The sequence below is a fragment of the Periophthalmus magnuspinnatus genome, chromosome 13, assembly GCF_009829125.3.
Source record: "Periophthalmus magnuspinnatus isolate fPerMag1 chromosome 13, fPerMag1.2.pri, whole genome shotgun sequence".
Lineage (NCBI taxonomy): Eukaryota > Metazoa > Chordata > Actinopteri > Gobiiformes > Gobiidae > Periophthalmus > Periophthalmus magnuspinnatus.
Genome location: NC_047138.1, coordinates 18,516,037 through 18,536,690, shown reverse-complemented (window position 1 = coordinate 18,536,690; position 20,654 = coordinate 18,516,037). Strand labels below are relative to the sequence as shown.

At 43.4% G+C, this 20,654-nt stretch overlaps 1 protein-coding gene across 1 annotated transcript in view; it reads left to right on the top strand.

Annotated features, from left to right (window-relative positions):
• The window catches only part of LOC117379826 (neurobeachin-like), a 398,145-nt gene that overhangs the window by 288,609 nt on the left and 88,882 nt on the right, over window positions 1–20,654 (top strand). The window contains 3 exon segments of the mRNA XM_055226208.1: window positions 14,409–14,526; window positions 15,706–15,808; window positions 16,773–16,888. Coding sequence (XP_055082183.1) covers window positions 14,409–14,526; window positions 15,706–15,808; window positions 16,773–16,888 — 337 coding nt within the window.

Sequence of the window (20,654 nt, the reverse complement as noted above, 5' to 3'; positions counted from 1 at the left end):
TCATCTGTGTTTATCTTGGCATCTATACATAGTATACCTCAGGCAGTATTGACGTATCAACACTAATAATTATACTGCGTACTGTATAATTATACTGTATAATACTATAACTGTATGACTCTCTGAGATGTGCAGTTGTTGTGTGTGTGTGTTCTCTGGCGGGTCACTGTCACAGGAGTAAACAGCTTGCATTCATACGCTTTAATCCGCTGTAATTAGTCAAATGAGGGCCGGCCTGGAGCTCGCCAGGGGCTCGGGGCCTTGGCACACCCCAGCCCTGGTCCCTCTGGGCTGGGCTGACTCTGCTCTCTGCTGCCCCCATTTGCACCACATCACCATGGAGAGCAGAGCATACCCTTGAAACCTGGAGTAAAATTGTATGTGGTTAAACCTAGGACATTATTTTGAAGCATGGGTCTGTGGTGTCTGTAGGGCGCTTTGGCTGAGCAGTTTTATTTTCTAGAAGTTTTTTTGTCATGCAACCAACAACCAGGTTTAAACAAAGCAAAGATATTCTTACTAAAATGGCTTCCCTTTAAAGGCCCATGTTACATTATTTTCTGATCTTTGTTCTAATATTTCCTCATCACAAACATACCTGGAGTTGTGTTTTGTTTCATTCACACATGTTTCACACAACTCATTTAGCATAATATAGGACCTTTAAACTAATGGTATAACCTTGCCTGGCCAGCCAAGACCACACGCTTTTACAAAACTTACAGACATAATGTCTGGAGCCATGTGATAAGTGAAACACTAAATAGTAAAGGTAAAAGAAGTTACAGATTCAGATTTGAATGTTAATTTCTTTAGATACTAGTGGACTTCCTTAGTGAGCTAGCGTTTCCATAGCTTTGTCGCCTCTCCTGCTTGTCTGCATGGAGACGCTGGAAACATTCCACTTATAAGAAATAGCATTGAAGAGTTTGCGATTGTGTGGACAACAGTGGGGTGTTGTCGTGTTGTTGGAGGTTGGGAGCCTGTCTCCTCTGCGGTGGGGGCTTCTAAAACCTACTCGTTTAGCTAGCCCATTGCCTCAGGCTGCTAGTTTGGCCTGCTTCCAACTTCCTAAGGTGGATCCAACAGATATGCGGATCTAAGTCATTCTATCAGCTCTACACTCATCCTTCATGTGCTACACTCTAAGAGGCTGCATGCTAACTAGCGCTGCTAAGAACCATATAAGGGGCTATAAGACACTTCCTGGTAGCTTCGGATTAGCATTGGTAAAAAGCCTTAAACGAAATAATTACAAGAGGATCACGCCCAAATGATCTCGCACTCTCCGCTATAGCCAGATTAGCATCCTCTCCCAAGCACCCCTCCAGGCTGAGCTGTGCCATCACAAAAGCGCTTCATTAGCATAAATTTACAAGCTAGCAGCCAGTCGATAAGAACCTGTTCCACCTCTGCACCTCAAATGGCTCTCCGCGCTTTCGGCAATGACAGATAATTCCGACGTAATTCCACTCAGCGGTTGTGAAAATGCTGGAGATTCCGGGCGCATCCCGGAGGTGTCACAGCCCATAATCCTCAAACAGTGTCCAGCCACAGCTCTGGGAACGAGGACGCGTGTTTTCCACGTGATAGAGAGCGCATGACAGAGGGAATTATGCGCGGGAGGACAAACGCGTAGCATCTTATTAAGAAACTCGTAGTTTGAAGCTTGGGATGAAGGGAGTAATGGATGGGCTTGCGGTCGCGGGCTGGCAGGGAGGAGCCAGAGGTGTGCAGACAAAGATGAATGGAGGAGAGAGGAGAGAGTGCTCATGGCTTATCAGGAGAACGGCTAAAGACCGAGGGTGACGCTGGTGCTCAATCAGGGCCAAACTGAATTTGGAGAGTTTTAAGACCAAAAGGAAACCTAACACTATAACTCATCTATATGGTGAAAGTGGTGTAGTGGGTTAAGCATTCTGCCCACAACCAGAGGATATGTAGTTTGGACTTTGACTGAGCAACTCTAAACAATTCTAATAATATTCATGAGAGTGATCACCAACTGTCCCACCTGATTAATCTGCCAATTTAATTTGCCTATATTTACGATTAGCTATAGCTTGTGAAGCTCGTCTATTCATAGTATTATTTAAAGGAGCTGTATGTAGCTTGCACTCTTACAAGTCTAAAAAGGTTCTACAGTTCCACCAGAGCCTTGCAAATAACAGTCTCTGCTTGTCATAAATCTTTGTAAAGTCACAGAAGCTGTTATAAAGCCTATGTCCCTGCTCTGGCCTGTATGGAATTATGTGGCAAAAAAGACACATTTACACATTTGCACACCATTTTGTGAGTGTAAAAAGGCAAAGCTCACAGCTTTCCGTAGAAACGATATGGCAACTGCATTGACAAACGTGTGGATTGCGCTGGCATAACCCTATCAGATCAGAGTAGCCTTCTTTGTGAGAATCTCAATCGTTAACCATCATTTATATGATTCCATGGAAATGGAAAAGTTAAAATCATACTTTGGAACATTCTCCACTGAGATGGAAATGTTTAATGCCGTATTTGGAATATTATAGCCAAAGGAACATCATTTCCATGGAAACAAGCCCTTCCTCCAGGCCAGATAAGAGTCTGCTTTGTGGAGATGTGAGCCCACTCATAGTAAGGATGCATACTTTTTAAAGTTAGCCTTTAATTAGACATACAGTACAGTTTTCAGGCACTTTCAGAATGCAGGCCTGGACACACGAGGTGCTGTTTGGACAGAACAAACACCCTGACCATCCGCAGTCACACTGCTCTAAACAAGGCTAACACCATTCAAACTCAAATCATAACTATTGATTTTACCCAATTATGGCTTTTGTACAGTTGACTAACGTACCCAGACTCCCTCCCTCCTCCGTTCCTCCTCCCCTCAGTCCCTCCAGCCCTCCTCCCCTCTGTTCCTCCTCTCCTCTGCCTCTCCATCCCTCCCGTCCCTCCATCCTTCCGTCCCTCCTCCTCTCTGTGCCTCCTCCCCTCTGTCCCACCTTCCCTCTGTTCCTCCTCCCCTCCCTTCCCACCTCCCCTCTGTCCCTTCATCCCTCCTCCCCTCTCTCCCTCTAGCCATCCTCCCCTCAGTTCCTCCTCCCCTCTGTCCCTCCATCCCTCCCATCCCTCCTCCCCTCCCTAGTCCCAATGTTTGGCCCCTCCCTCTCTGTGTGGCAGTGCTTAAACAGATGAAGTCTTCAGCAGTAGCAGACTTGAGCCCTGGTCCGAGCCAAGGAGATTTCAGTCATCTTAAGTCTGACAAGTCCCTGAAAAAGTCCCATTAGAAACCAGCCCTGAAAAGAGCCATGTCAGCCATCACCAGCTTCCTCTCAAGCTCCTTAAGAAGACGAGGCCTATCGGGATGATGTGCCCGTCACTGTCAGGGCATATGTGGGGGTCACACTCAGACCCATCTATCAGACTCAAGGCTAGACACTGCATGTTTTCATATATATATAAAAAATAAAACACACTTGAAAATAAAGAATTTTATGTGTAAAAATGAACAAAATTACACACATGGATATTATTATATGTCGTAACGGTGCAGGTCAGGACCAAAGTATGCGGACTCAGAGCAGGTTGACAGTGTTTATTTACAAGTCTGTGAATCAAAGTCTTAAATAGTTCAAATGACACACACGAGGAACCAGGAAGCAGGAGGCAGGCAGGACGGACGGAGAGCGGGTCGGGAACGGGAAGCCGGGGCTGGAGTGAAGACGGGAGCGGGGACGAGACCAGGACAGACAGGGCCGGCGTAGTCCAAGGAGTGGGACCCAGGGTAAGAAGCAGGCGGGACGCCCGAGACCAAGACAGGCAGTGCGGAGTGAGATGACTGTACCGGAGCGTAGAGGCAGGAGCAGGAGCTGGCGAGGGCAGGAGTCTGGAAAGGTGGCAAAATCCAAAATTAGAACAAGCAGGCGGGTAACAGGAATGCAAAAAACAGAGCTGGAACATTCACGTTTTACACGCGGACGGTCTGGCTCCGAGTGTAGTCTGCCGAGTCTTATACGCCACCACAGGTGAGGGTGATTGCGCTAATGCGCTCCAGGTGCGTGCAGAAGGAGTCAGAGACTCCGCCCAGCTCCAGACAGACAGGTGAGGGAGGGGGAGAGAGTACAGGAGGGCAGCAACAAACAGACATCATGACAATTATATATTACTTTTCCACCTTAAAGGCTCAAAGTGCTTTACATCAAGGAACCACTTACATGTTTATCCAGTGCGAGTACAAATAAACTGTGCCCATGCATGTTTGGGACTTTGGCCCAGTTGGAGCAGGTGAGGCAAAGCATGGCCCAGTTGGAGCAGGTGGGCCAAAGCAAGGCCTGGTTACTCATGTACGTGCACACACACCATTTACATTTAGAGCCTTGTATTGTGCACAGAGAGAATAGAGGAGAAGAGGAAAAAGTGAATGAACTCTGCTCCAAACTCACAGCTCATCCATGCTCAGCTTCAGTCGAGCTGTAGCAAATTCTTCGTCCTCGTTTCCTGTTGTTCGCACTGTTCCACACTGTTGTTTCATCCATGAACTCACAGAGGAGCATCACAGCAGGACTCATATCTGGCTCACTGTTTAAGAGATATTTCATGGCCCTAGATTTATTTTCTCCGCTAAAGTGTTAGCACTGCTGCTTCACATGTAAAAGAACAGCGCCGTGTGATGATGTCATCTGGCCGTGGCTTGGTGTAGTTGTGCAGGTGTGAGTGTGGCTCAGTTTGGTTGTGCAGGTGTGAGTGTGGGACATAGAACTCTACACATCATGCTCGGTTCAAAAGGCCTAGAGTGAGTGCGTACTAAGACTCCCTTACTTGCAGTGTGCATTGGTGTACTAGCTTTGTAATCATAAGTAGCTTTAACATTAGCAACTTCCTACATCTCCCTGCAACTCCCTGCTTTGAGCTCCTATATTTTCTCCTCCTCCTGTCTCTTAAGGCAGAACTGAATATTTCTATGTATTTCTTTAAGACGGCACGGTAGACAGCTCCGCGCGGCCCTCTAATGCGCGTGAAATACCCTCGCTTGACATAAACGTTATTGACAAACTTGGCTGGACACTCGGGGCCATGAAGTGCCAGCGTGCTTTGCATATTCATGTTTTTTATCTGCCGCTGGTGCCACACACTCTGGAGCCGTGTCATCTCGCCACACTCCAGCTCCCAACCAAATGTATAGTGACACTGATTATGCAAATCTCCATCTTGTTTTCACCCCAATACCTGCATTAGGAGCCCGGGACTTTATTGAAGTTGAGATACGGGTTTGGTACAGAGGATGTGGAGCCTTGTGCATTTTCAGCAGGAGGAGACGAGGAGATGAGGCTTTGACGGCAAGGACTTGGTACAAAAATCAGAGCAGCTGGATTAAAGTTCGAAATATTAAAAAAGTGCTGTTTAGGAGAGTTTTGGAGTTGAAAACATGTCTGTGGTGGGTTTAAGGTAAAAGTCGTAAGATTATTTTAAATATGTTCAGATTAACTTAAATCAGGCCTGTTCTGCAAAATTGTCTTTCCAGCACTTTTTACCATGTTATAGCTGTTTCCCCTCAACATTTACACTCTTGAAGTTGTATTTGGAGTGCTTCATGTTTGAGTAATCTTTAATCTGCACATTAATCTCTTAATCTCTTATTTTCAGGATGCCATCCCCCTGTTTTCACCTCCACTGGTACACGCCCACTGTGATGTACACACTTCCTTCTCGAGTTTTATTTTCTTAATTAGGTGATACTCGTAGGATTCTGCAGCGTCGCGTAGTACAAATGAACTTAAACTATTCCAACTTCTTTAGCGATTTCCTGTCCTTTTGCCCTTTGACCCCAAAGAACAGGGTATAGAGCACATGTTATAATGTCCTAATTGAAACTGTCCAAAAGATCACTGATCTTTATAAACTCATCTCCATACATATGTATTTGTAATGTGTTAGTCCCATGTTGTCCTGACAGAGCTTCAGTCCATATGAACACACCACACAGTACGAATCTGGTTATGGAAATGCACATCGCGTTTATGAGGAGATGCATGGTTGGGTTTATTAATACTGCCTGTCTTGGCCAATCAGGAGTTAAATCTGCTGCGGCGTCAGATCTGATTTGGTGAGTTACCGGTGCATTAAGTGGGCTGCATTCTATTTGTGCACATTATTCTATAGGAGTCTAAACACGGGTGTCACCTCCTCATCGTGCCTGTCAGGATGCTCCTCTGATGTTCTGGATCTGGATGCGGCCTGAACTCTGTCAAGTCTAAGAAGAGAATGGAGGAGGGATAAAGAGGAGAGCGGACAGGCTGTTACTCTGCATTATGGCGTTCAAATGTACTATATGATCAGGGACAAAGATGATGTGAAGTAACCATCTAAAGGGCTCATCAGTGTTGGTCAGGATTAGCCAGATATAATGTTGATTCTAGTGCAGTTCATGGTAGATGGCTGCATTTTGTGATGTCCTTGAGCAAGACACATCACCCAGAACATGAGTGGTACGGATTATTTGCACAGAATGGCATCCATCTTGTGTAGTAGTAATAGAAGTAGTAGTAATAGGAGTAGTAGTAAAAGTAATCTGCACTATATGCTGTGAGTGGGTAAGCCATTTCAAACGTTTTTTAAATAGTGCATTTGAGTGTAAACAGTAAAACAAAGTGTTATAACACGTCAGAAAAAAACAAACAAAAAAAAAAACACATGTTCACCATAGAATGTATATTTAAATGGACACAGCTAACCCCTAATGGCTGCATTTCAAACAGGAAGAGCTCATGGGTGCGCTTCCGGCTCCATCAAGTCTCAGGGTCTAAACATGGCTGCCTATTGAAGTCAATGGGCCATGCTCAGTGGTGCAGGTTGTGAGTTTAGCCTTTAGCGGCTAGGTACATCCAGTCCTGCCCTGCCCATGGACCATGCGCAGGTGAGCTAACTCCCATAGACTTTAAGCAACAAGAGCGAGCGGAGGAGGAGAGGGAGTAATAAGTACATTATAAATATGAATGTTTGCGCTTCCAGGAGCTTCTGAACCAAGTTTTAAACCTGCGGCTCATTCACGACAGTTGGGCTCGTTCATATTGTTCACATGCTCATTCATGTCGTACCATGTGACCCCTCGGACCAATCAGAGCGTGAGTGTAGCTAGAGTGCACATAGAGCGTAGCCAAAGGTAATGATTAAAAAAAAAATTTTAATACCAACAGACAGATTTTGAGCTGAGAAAGTTTATGAACTGAAAACTGGTAAAAATTACCACAAAATTCAACCTTTGTGGAAGGGTCATATCATTGTGGGTAAGCCATTTCAAACTAATGTATGGCCACTAATCCAACTCGAAGACAGCACTAAGTAGCAATACCCTATCCAGTCATTTTAATAGATCCATGGGCTCCATCAACTCTGGCTCCAGTTCACTTTACATTGAAAACTGTGGCCCCTTCCAATGTAACTGCTGCTGTAAGCCTCATCATTTTAGTCTTAAAATATCCATATTAACCAGGTCTTCGTGATCCTGGTGTTTTTATTTCACTGTGTCTGTAATTTAAGATATAAACATTAATAAGAGTCAAATTTGACGCCTTCTTTTCTCACGGTCGCTCCCGCTAGCCTTAGCATTAAGTTTGATTGACAGCATTGCTAAGCACCCACACCACTGGTTTAGCAGGGAGGGGGTGTTACCTTCAACCGCCTAGCTCCGGATTGGCTCTGTGGTTGTTATGATACTGATGGTTGGAATTCCAAATTTAGTACTGGGCTCTAAATTGGCCCTTATATCTGCTAGCCTCGATGAGCTTCATGTGACTGGAGCCAAATGCTGTGGGTGATGTCACACTGTCTTAGTCCAGTTCTTTATACAGTCTGTGGTGTTCTCAAGTTTTAAATAATGTATGTTTGGATTAGGTCGCAAAATTTGAACCCTTTTCTACGTGCCGGATGGGTTGGGTTGGATACTAACTCCTCCTTATTTGTCGTGGCTCCTCCCCCCTCACCTGGCCCCTTTAATCACAATTTGAGTATTTTATCTATTCTTATCTTTTCACCTAAAGTGTGTTTTTTTTTTTTTCCCAAACCGCTCTGTTCACGCTGTTGTTGTGCCCTTGGGCAAGACACCACCCACCACCTACCTACACCACTATAATAGAATAGAAGTCGCTCATCTTTGCAGCTCTTTATTATGAGGACAGAAACAAAGACTCCCCTCCCTCTCCTCACACACACACACGACTCACACACACAATCTCTCTCTGCTCCCTCTGGGCCCCTGAGTGTGACAGAGCCAGGGCTGCACCGGGCCCTTGCTGGTGCGGTGATTAGATTGGGGCCGATGTGTCCATCTGGCAGGCCTGTCTGGGTGCTGACGCGCTGACAGGCCGGGGACAGGCAGAGGACACGAACCGCAGACACCTTCATTAAGTGGCATTTTTTACAGCTGGGCCTTCCCAAAAACCCACCCGTCAAATGTCCAGACCTCGAACACATTTGAGGCTTAGATTTTTGTGTTTTTTGTTTTATTTAAAGGGCCCATATTACTCTATTCTCTGATCTCTGTTATAATGTAGTTTCCTCAACACAAACATACCTATTATTAGTCTGTCTATATCTCCAAAGCTCAAAATGCTCTGTTCCACCTTGTGATGTCATGAAGAGGTAGTTTTGAAGTTAACAGCTTTAGTTCAGTGGAGATTGACAATTTCAGGGATTAAATCGATGAAAAGGTGCATGGAGTTTAAAAACACAGTACTTCCTGTAATCTGTGTTTTTCTGTTTTGGAGAAGAACTCAGCATAAATATGTAGGGTTTTTTTTGTGTTAAACATGTGTGAATGAAACAAAACACAACTCCAGGTATGTTTGTGATGAGGAAACAGTATCATATGGGCGCTTTAAATGGTGCTTCTTTAAAATCATGGATGGACTCTTTAGCACCTCCTTTGTCGATAGCTCACTCTTAGTGAGTATAGACTCGTCACATAAGTTCACACATAAGTGTTTGTTGTCTATAAAAATATCTGGAGTCTATACTCTGCTCTTGATGCAATAGACCTGATTTAATATAAAACACCGTGATACAAGAGAGTCAACTTTTTGTCTCATGGCCAAAGCCGACAGAGGACAGTGGCTCAGTTGGTAGAGTCTCCATTGACCCACAGGTTGGCAGTGTGATTCTTTCTTTCTTTTCTTTCTTTTTATATTTATTTCATTCATTAAAAAAAAAATAAATAAAATCAATGCAGCATATCTGCATACAGTATTTCAGCTTTTGTACAATTATAATAGATGAATGAAAGGGCACAGAAAGAAGCAAAAGCTTATAATATCTGCTGATTCCAGCTCCAACAGATGAATGCTGTTGTTGTGTCCTTGGGCAAGACACTTGACCCCCCTCACCCCCAGTGTCTGTGTACTCTGGTATATGAATGTGTGTGTGAACGGCGGAGTGGTTTCTTGATGTAAAGCTCTTAAAGGTGGAAAAGTGCTTTATAGAAATGTGATCTTATTGACCCTTAGTGCAGGTACATGGATAATAAGCCATCAGCAACCATGTGCATGTGTTTACACTGTCCTCGCGTGAGAAGCTTTGAGCTGTGAGCATATTTACACTGCTTTACACTTGGTTGTTCCAGGTTTTTGCTTCGTGCGTTATGTTCAGGTTATCACTTATCAAAAGATGCCTGATTTGTCTGTTATTAATGTTCATATCTTGATTTACAAAAGTTAAATAAAAACCCCAAGATCATGTAGAGCGGGTTAAATACGAACATTTTAAGACCAAAATGATTAGCCTGACAGCAGCAGTTACAGAGAGAGGAGCCACAGTTTGTTTTGTTTTTTTATGTAAAGTGGATTGGAGCAAGAGTCAATGGATCCAGATGTGTGCCCATGATCACTTCCTATTTGGAACGCAGCAGCTAGCAGGTTAGCTATGTCCATTTATATATACAGTCTGTGGTTCTTACATGTACTGAAACTGTCTGTTATGGTTTGCAGGCTTGTTAGAGTCTGGGTCCATCTAAGTTACACGTTGGTACAGTCAGGCTGTTACAGGAGTTTGCAGTTTTTGAGTTCCACAGAGGTTGATACAGAGGTGTTAGCATTAGCTTGTTGAAACATGGGGGTACAGAGATAAACATAGACCTCTCATTATTCTGAAGGTAGTTCATCTTTTCCGTTTGAGTGGTTTGAGGCACTGGTTCAGATCTGTCAGTGTGGACGTATATCACCAGAAGACAACACAATTATGAGTTCAGACAGCAGTGGATCATTACGACACAAACACACTAAGATTTAGAGACATTACGAGAGAGATCACTACTGTTTTATATCAGACCAAAATGATCTGGATTTTTCAACTCATGTATTTGAAAAGTACAAATGGGAAATACCAGCGATGTTTTGTATTCAAATGCATTGAAACTCCAGTGAAATACTTTGACCTCATTGCTCTACTCCAACCTGAACTGATCTAAAAACTCCCTTTATGTGCTGGTAAACCAAAATATATTTTAAATTTGATATTTTGACAGAAAGCATTGTTATGTGATATTGATCTGTCTATCACTATAATTAACACCATTAGCTGTTAGCTTTGGGAGTCCATGTTGAACCCCGTGGTACTGTCACATTACAAGCCAAACCAAGATTCCACCAGAGACGTTCACATGATTGATTTTTTTATATTAAACTGACAAATCCCAACTGAACTCCTGTTAAAACAACTCGGATAAAAAAAAAGACCTGATGCCCTCCCATGACACTTATATGTCCAAGTGTCTCTCCTTTTCATTACTCCTGTATGAACATGTTACCACAGAGTAACACATCACCTCCACACCTCACGCACATCAGCCGTCCCAGAAGTCCTCGGGGCCCGTCGCTATGACAACTGTTTGAGCTCGGGGGGGTATGAGGGGTGCGGAGGTGTCCAGAACAGCCATCACCAGGACGACAGACAACCACCAGCATCAGCTGCTCCTTCACCTCCTCCACCTCCTCCTTCTCACTGTCCACCTCATCCACTCCCTCCTCAACACCTGCAGCACCTCCTCCACCTCCTTTCCTCTTCCTTTACCTCCTCCTCAACACCAGCAGCACCTCCTTCGCCTTCTCGTCATCCTCCTTCTTCTTATCCTCCACCTCCTTCTCAGCACCACCGGCACCTCCTCCACCTCCTCGGCCTTCTTGTCCTCCACCTCCTCCACCTACTTTCCTCTTCCTCCTCTGCCACACCTCCTTTCCTCTTCTACCTCCTCCTCTTGCTCCACCTCCTCCTTCTCCACCTCCTCCTCAGCTTATAATCCAGTTTAATTGGGCTCCAGAGACTTGGGACTGCAGAGCTGAGGTCAGACCACAGCTATTCCACGGAGAAATTAAGGAGGCAGGTTGGGCCAGCACTGCACCCCTCCATCTCTCCTCCTCTCATCCTCTCTCTCCACCTCTCTTTTCTTCATCTCTCCCTTTCTTTGTCTCTCTGTCACATGTACTCTCACTCCTCTATCCCTCCTTTTTTCTGTCCTCCTCCTCTCTCTCTTTTCCTTGTCAGCACTTTAAATGAGCTTTAGCGTCACAGCTAACCCAGGCTAATGTCTTACTCTGGCTCCTGTGTGCCCTCCTCATCTTACCACACACTGCAAAAAAAAGAAGACAGTAGAAGTAGTTCAGTACTGAATACTAGTTTGAAGAAAACACAATAAAATGATTATTTAAAGCCAAATATGAATCAAGATTCAGTAGTTTTCATAAATTAGGATTTAATAACTAACTTAGGATATAATACCTCATAAGAGTCTTATAAGAACCTTTTACTTGTTTCAAAATGTTTCCACACATTCATTCAAATGTGGCCTACCACAGTCAGATCTGTGGAGCACGGCCGGTCAGGACTGGATACCGCTGAACACCTTCACACCTCCTTAGGCAAGACACTTCATCCACTTCATCCAGTATGATTGTGATGTGTGAGTGTTGGTGTTAGTCAGAGGCCCCAATGTTCCAATTTGGCAGGCTCGCTTCTGTCAGTCTGTCCCAGGGCAGCTGTGGCTACAATAGTATCTTACCAACACAGTGTGGCGTAAATGAAGAATGCCCTGTAAAACACTGTGGGGGTCTAAAGGAGAAACTCTGTGGGGGTCTAAAGGAAAAATACTGTGGGGGTCTGAAGGAGCAGAATAAATCTAATGCATAGTATTAGGCCTATTATTTATAAATGATCTGAGAAAAATGACACTAATAATCTGAACCAGTCCTTTGATTAAATCTGTAAAATATTCTACATAATGAAATCAGTGAAATAATTTTAACCAAAAGACTATAATAAACTAATACTTCATGTACTTTACACAAATAAACTAATTATAACTAAGAGTAAATGGAAAATATTTGTGTTCTTCTTCTTTTTTGCAGTGCTTTCTCTCTCTCTCTCTCTCTCTCTCTCTCTCTCTCTCTCTCTCTCTCTCTCTCTCTCTCTCTCTCTCTCTCTCTCTCTCTGTTAGAGCCATGTTATGTCTTCATTCTCACCTCTTACTCTTGAATTTTGGGTGTGATTACGACCCGCGGTGCTGATCAGCTCCTCTGGACAGAACGCTCAGGACCAGAGCAAGGAGAAAGAGGAGGAGGGAGGAAGACAGGGGGAAGGGGGGTGCTGTTCTCACCTGTCAGGAGCCTGTCCGTGTGCCCTGTGTATGTGGGCGCCTGGTTCTTTGGAGCAGAGCAGCTGTAGGCACTAATGATGTCTGCTCTCTCTCCTGTGCGGTGCAGGGGGGACGGGCTGTGTGAGTGTGGCCTCGGGGGGTCGTTCAGGTCATTATGAACCTGATGGACGTTTACACACACTCAGATGTGTTAAACTTAAAGACGCTTATTTTAAATCAGACTTTTAAGAACACATTTACACTTTTTATTGCCTGGGATTCAGAATACACACTTCTTCAATACTGGTCAATGGGTGAGATTGACAGGTGGATAAGCCAATCAGGGACACACAGTCTGCCGTATCAAAACAAATATGGCTGTTTAGAGGGGAAGAAATATCACAGAAAACTGAATCTGCAGAATCAATGAGCGAAGGCGTAAACTCTGTTCATCTAAGCTGGGGGAAATGTGATTTTGTTTGTAAATGAAAGTGACCAGTGAGCTCCTTCAATTCACATGTGCCACTGAAATGAACAAATCTGATTGGACGATGTTTGGTTCTGGCTTGACATGCGACAGAGGGAGTGGGGGCCAGACTGGTACCCATCTGTATAAAAATGTAGAGATATCAGTCTGGATTTGCCAGGCAATCATTTTTACACTATGAGTTCTGAAAATAGACTTTGATATTGGGAGACAAGACACGAGAGACACGAGGTGAGACATGAGACAGGACACAAGATTAGGTCCACGAGGACAAAACAAGACAAGATTTGGACATCATTTATATAAATACATTTTCAGGTCTCATTTCACACTTTGGCCTCTTAGTTTTAGATTTTTTTCTTTTTTCTTTTTTTTTTTTTTTTAACTACAGATTCTAAGGAAATGAACTTGGCCATCTTCAGTAGAGATGTAAAAACATGAACAAAAAATCTGTGTGTGCACAAGCTTGTGGCACGAGATCTTGTTCCATCTCCAGACATTGATTTGTAGCAAACATACTGCTAAAATTAGCACAGAGGCCACAGATACTAATCCAAAGATGTATTTATTTCTAATTAAAAGTGTTTCTGCCTCATTTATCATCATGAATTAAAGGTGCAGTACCTAACTTTTACAGTTTTAAAGCATAAAAAAACAGAATTAGTTCATTTTAAACAGTTTGCAGTGGTCCAAAGTTATTCCTCACTTACCTTATGCATTCAGAGCATCCTAATTATTCACCACAATGAGTTTCTAAGCACTTTTCACAACTTTCAGAAACCAGAGAAGAGTTTTGCCTTCACAGTAAAGCTAAAAACAACTAGCATGCTAACACATTTCATAGAGAATAAAAGTGCATTATAATCAGACGCAGACAGCACACATCTCTCTCATTTTGACCCTAATAATGCTTTCTCGCCACTACTAACGTCAACTAGTGCTAACAGCCCACTTCCTGATTCTTAGACAATGAAAAATGCTTTATTATTAGACTCAGATGTCACAGAGTGTACTCAGTTAGAACCTAAGAGTTGCTTTTGCAATATGTCTGTACTAGAGCTAAACAAATTGCTGTCACACAACCGCTAAGATCAACATGCTAATGGCGCACCTCCTTGTTCATATTCATAATTTTGCTCAGCTGTAAATGTAAATAAATGAGGTAAAGCCTCTTCTACCTCTTTTAGGTTTTTTATTTTGATGTGAGCTGAGAAAGCAAGGCTTCCTGTAGTGAATAATAATTATAAGATGACTCTGGTCAAAGGCACTACCCTGCTGACAGAATTCTATGTGGTTAAATATAATCTCATGTTGTGTTTGCAGGTGCTGTCGTACACTGAGGGCCTCCATGGGAAGTGGATGTTGAGTGAGATCAGAGCAGTGTTCTCCAGACACTACCTCCTGCAGAACACGGCATTGGAGGTCTTCATGGCCAACAGGAGTAAGGCTTTTATACTGAAAACTCTACTCATTATCACAGGAATTAGAACATTAGAACAATGTCATAGCTACTCACTAACATAGTACAGCAAAATCAGGAGTGTATGTTTATCTTGACTTCATTTTATTTATTTAGGGTTTAAAGTGGGACTAAACACCTAAACTCTGCCCACAACTATATTTCAAATAGAGCTGCTTAACTGGGCAGGGTCTGGGGGGCTATAAAAGGGAGAGTGAAGGAAGGGGGGGCGGGCTCTGGGGGACTAAATGGGAGAGTGTGCGTGTGGGGGGGCAGGTGGGGGGGGGGGGGGGGGGGGGAGAGGCGGGGTCTGGAGGACCAAAGGGGAGAATATTTGTATATGTGTGTGGGGGGTCATTTTGTTCTGCATGATCCTGAGGTTTTTATTTCACTTTTCAATCAAGATATAAACATTAATAACAGACCAATGAAGTGCTCGAGGTTGCTGCTGCTAGGGTTAGCTACAAGTTGACTGACATCCTCGTTGCTAAGCACCCACCCTCTGCCAAACTTAGAGTGTGAGTGGGAAGGGGCGTGTACCTTCAACAGCCTTGTTCCTGATTGGCTTGTTGGTTTTCCAAATATGGTCCCTGGCTGCAAATTCGCCCCTATATTTGCAAGCCTTGATGAGCTTCCCTTGGTTGCAGCCAAACACTATGGTTGGCGTCACACTCCCTTAGTCCATTGCTATTATACAGTCTATGGGTTTTAATTAGGGCAGTCCTGTGTGATGTCATGTAGTACTTGAAATTGCAGTGGTCACTGGAGACAGCACACACTTGACTGTGAACACAAAGCTGCAAATGGACTTAGTTTGAACTAAAATGCCAAAACAATGACTAAGAACATTATACAAAACTATTTCAACACAACTATTTTAATAGCAAAAAAAGTAGATTTCATGTTTAGTTCCACTTTAAGTAAAACCATGTTTTTTTTTTTGTATGCTATAGTTTTTAAGTCAAAACATCTTGAAGGATTGTGCCAGATTGTATCATAATTATCACATTAATAAAAGTTATAATATTTGTGTTGCGGTTAATTTTAGTTTTTAAATGACAGTATCTTCTAAAAGTACACCTGGTTTTCTCATAGAAATAAAAAAAATTCGAATCACTGCTGCTGTACATTAAACATATATAACAAATCTATTATTTCCAGCCTCCGTCATGTTCAACTTCCCAGACCAGGCCACGGTGAAGAGGGTTGTGCACAGTCTTCCTCAGGTGGGAGTGGGCACCAGCTTTGGACTGCCCCAGTCCAGGTACCATGCCCACCTCTGTTCACTCTCCTCAGGCAACAGTCACTATGTTTACATGCACAGAGACCTCTGAGTGCACTAAACAATTAAATTCAAATTATCTATACATTAAAAACCTGTCAGAATCTGGTTCCAATCTACAACTGGCCAGGAGCAGAACAGGTACAAACGGGAGGATACGAGGCATTCAGGTGTGTCTAGTAAATTAGCATTAGCACTCAAACAACTATAACTGCTAATAAACATAAGTATCGTACATAAACCTCACTTGTGGCAGAAATAAGCCTCATTTATTTTGAGCATTTTATTTTCAGGCTGGGAACAATGTTGCTCTCCACAGCACAAAGAAACACACTGAAGCTCCAGTAGTTTTACTTTAACAAGCTATTGAAAACAAAACATTTCCTACTCAGCGGTGGAGGGGCTGTTGTTTGTCATTGCTCCTGATCTAAAATGAGTGAGTAAATGTCCAAACACATGTATAATGTTTTCCTGACTGTTTCTTACCCTGTGCAGTTGAATGCCTCTCCTCGCCTGCTCCTAATTTAATTCAGACTGCAGAGCATTGAGCTGTATGTTTAGCCTGGGCTCTGGACAGGCCTGTTAGCTGCTCACACGGGGGGGGGGGGGGGGGGGGGAAGGGGGGGTGGATCAGATCCTCTGTCGAAGAATTAGGCCAGGTCAGTCTGGGTCAGTGCACACCCATGGGCCAGGAGAGCCATTTCACTTCAGTCTGAACTCGTTTACCCAAAACCCAGAGTCTACCTGTTTACATTTCAATTACTCCAGAAATAAGATCAAAATTATATTTTTGGTGTTGCCAACATAAGCAGAGCCACTGAAGGTAAACACAAAATGATCCGTACATTTGCAAGTTATGTCAAATACATCACTATCACTGCTCTAATAGAATGTAATAGGGTCTACGCCAGACAGACTTTTAGCTTTTTTTTTTTTTTATTTCTAGGCGGGTTTCCTTGGCGACACCACGACAGCTCTTCAAATCGTCCAACATGACCCAGCGCTGGCAGAGGAGGGAGATTTCCAACTTCGAATACCTGATGTTCTTGAACACTATATCGGGTAAGCTCCTCTCCTCTGCCCCCTCTCCTCCAGGCTGTCACTCTACCAAACTCAACCTGATCTGTTTTGGCTATCATCGCCAAATGAAACATGCGGAATCCTGAAAGCCTCATAGTTATAGCAGCCTTTGCTTTGCCTATCTGTGTCTATTACTGTCAGCCACGGAAAAGGTGGACTGATTGGTCGAAGCTTCACAACAGCAGAATAAGCTGAAACATCACACTTTAGTGAAATGAAAACTCAGATGTCTTCCCTGTCCACAAAAGTGCTGCTTCCCTCTGAACATTTTTAACAAACCAAGTTTGTCCATGCCATGTTTTTTTTTGGTTGGTTTTGAAGCTTCACCTTTGGCTCCGCCCAAACCACAAGGCTGCTCTATGATTGGTCTGAATTACTGGTTAAACAGCCAATGACAATTGTTTGTGAACTCACAAATATTGTGAGGATTCATCTCTCTGGTCAAGTTAACATCTAGACCCAGTTTAGAACCAATGTTGAGCTGAACACAGCCTTAGACCTGGTTTAGTCCTGGTGTTTCTATCTTACTTTGTATTTAGTTTATTCTGGTTGTAATCCTGATTAAGACCCAGTTTAGACCTGAGTGTTGAGTTAGAAGTGTTTTAGACATTAGTAAGCACTCATTTTTAAGTCCTGGTTAAGTCTTGGGTAAGACTGTTTTCCTAAAAAAACGCACAATTTGACTTTACATTTTTCCTTTAAGCCATGTTTAAGTCCTGGTATTAGACCTGGGATGTTATTTGGTTTGGTCCTGTTTTGAAGTCTTAATGTAGACTCGGTTTGGTTCTATTGTAGTCCTGGTTTGGTCCCAGTCGAGTTCAGGTTTAGTTTCAGTTTAGTCCTAGTTTAGTCCCAATTTAGATTCTTTTTTAATTGAGTTTAGTCCTGTTATAGTCCTTTCTTTGGCCTGGTTTAGACCTGGTGTAGTCCTGAGTTAGTCCTGAGTTATAGCTGCTTTAGACCTTGGTAAACACCCATACTTGAGTCCCACTTAAGTCTTGGGTTAGTCTGGTTTGTTTTTTTTTAGCAATGTTGTTTAGCATCTAGTTTAGTCCTATTATCTGTGACACAGGCAGTACAGTTGAAGTGGGGAGCTAGCATAGTAGCATTCGTCAAAGTTGTAGCGTTTGAAGCTAGCGGCAGACTTTGGCGGGTGGTAATTAGTGCCGGAGCGTGTCTGTACAGTGTAGAGTGTCTCAGATCTCAAAGTGCAGCTAACAGCATAGAGAGGTGTCATCGGCATACTCCCTACCCGGCCTCATGCATATTTATACTGTACTGCTGCCTCATACATTATTGTCAGCTAATTAGATGTAAGGCAGACATAAAAACATGGAGAAAATTCATTAAAACTGGTCCGGTAATGACCTGGGATGACAGGGGTGTCAGGGAGAGCCAGACAGGAGCGTGAGGAGGAGGAGGGAGGAAGAAGAGGGAGGAAGAGTGAAGGAGGAGAGGTGTGAACAGAAAAGTGCGTCTCTAATTAAACAGTATTTCACTGTTATTAACACACTGCCACAGCGCTGAGCACTAGCATGGTAGAACGCAAGTGCACTAGCACACTAGTATACAAGCACACTAGTACATGAGCACTCTAGCACACTAGTGCACTAGTACACTACTACACTAGCACACTAGCACACTAGCATGCCAGCACACCAGCACCCTAGCACAATAGCCGGCCAGCATGCTAGCACACTGGCATGAGAGGGAAGTGAAGAGGGGAGGAACAAGTTTACTTACTTTACATGACATTGACCAATTCAAGTTTATTTTTTATAGCACATTTAAAACAAATTGAGCTGACCAAAGTGCTTCACATAAAAATCAACACAAAACACATATAAAGATCACATGATACATAGGAAAAGAACAATAAAACCCCTCTATATCCTGTCTAGTGTTAAATGTCAGGGAGAAGAAGTGGGTTTTCAGTCTAGTCTCAAACTGCATTAAAGACTGAGAGTATCTGACAGACAGAGGGCACTGTTCCATAGTCTGGGCACTGCCACTAAAAAGGCTCTGTCACCTCTGGTCTTGAGCCAGGCTTTGGGCACAGCCAGCAGGAGCTGGTCAGATGACCTCAGGGCTCTGGGTAGAGCAGTGGTTCTTAACCTTGTTGGAGGTACTGAACCCCACTAGTTTCATATGCACATTCACCGAACCCTTCTTTATTGAAAAATAAAATATGATTTTTTTTCAAATTCAAGACACATGTATGTTTTACTGGTGCACAAAATGAACCGTGCATTAACATCATTGTGTTCAAAGAAAAAAAAACAATACAATGCATGAACTCACAACAAATTACATACATACCTTTTCACAAAGACATGACCTTTTTTAATTCTACCACACTGAAATGATTTTAATTTTAACCTTGTGTACTCCAATAATGAACTTATTGTATTTGTGCTATTTATTTTTAACATTTTAACACACACTGTAGCTCCGCAACCAATTGTGCTCTCATGTAATTGTCATTACGATAATGTGCTTCTGTGGTCCCTCGAAGATGCCCAATCAGAGCGCAGTTGTCACCAGGATCCTCCCAGTCAATGCTGGGGCATCACTCTGGCCATGTCCCATGCCGTGTCTCAATTCACCAAAGTGCCTCCTGTGCCGTTCGAACAGCGCATTTAAATTGGGCGGGTACGTCGATAGGCACATCGAAGGGTGCATTTGTCGAATTGGGACACGGCCGGCTTCTGGAGACACTCGCAGTCCACAAATTATATGAGTCGGGTGCATGTCTTGACCTCCACCGAACCCCTGAGACTGACTCACCGAACCCCTAGGGTTCGATCTAACCCAGGTTAAGAACCACTGGGGTAGAATATAGGGTTGCTGTAACTCCCTCAAATAAAGAGGGATATAGAGTGCCCACATTTAAACACAATCAATACCAAGTAATAACCAGAGGTAATACTCGAGTACAGTGAACCAAACCAAACCAAACCAAAGAGCCAATCCAGAGAAAGGCTGTTGAAGGTAACACCTCTTCCTGCCCACACCGCTGCTTTAGCAGGGAGTGGGCGCTTAGCAACACTGTCAATCAAACCTGTTGCTAACGCTAGTGGGAGCAACCTCAGGGAAAGGAGGTGCTTGGTTTGTCTGGTATTAATGTTCATATCTTCAGTTAGCAAAATAAAAAAACTCAGGATCATGTATAGCGGGTTAATACAAACATTTTAAGACCAAAATGACGAGGGTCACTGCAGCAGTTACAGAGAGAGGGGACATAGTTTTCCAACATAAAGAGTCAATGGAGCCTGAAGTGCACCCATGATCACTTCCTATTTGGAACGCAGTGACTAGCACGTTAGCTATGTCCATTTGTATATACAGTCTATGGTCCAAACTGTGACCACAGAAACAGCTCACCACATCTGAGTGTAACTAAAGAGCAAATGAATAGTGTTCCTGTAAATGTTATTTCAATTATGCAATGTGTAAATTCAAATAGAGTCAAAATGTTGGTTTCAGCTCCTCTTTTGGCAGATCTTGTCCAGGTCCATGGTCAGGGGATCCTACAGTAGCCTGAGGATTAGCCTAAGTGCATGTTCTGCTGTTACCACTCCTCAGACCACATTTCTCTAAGGGTCCTGTCCTAAAAAGCCAGGCTCAAAATTCCTCTGTCACACTAAATCAGAGTTAGCCACACGAGCCTCTGGAATGATTCTTTCCCTTTACAGTTAGTTAAACCAGGCTCATACAGATAAGTCTGACCAGTGAGTGACCCCATGGC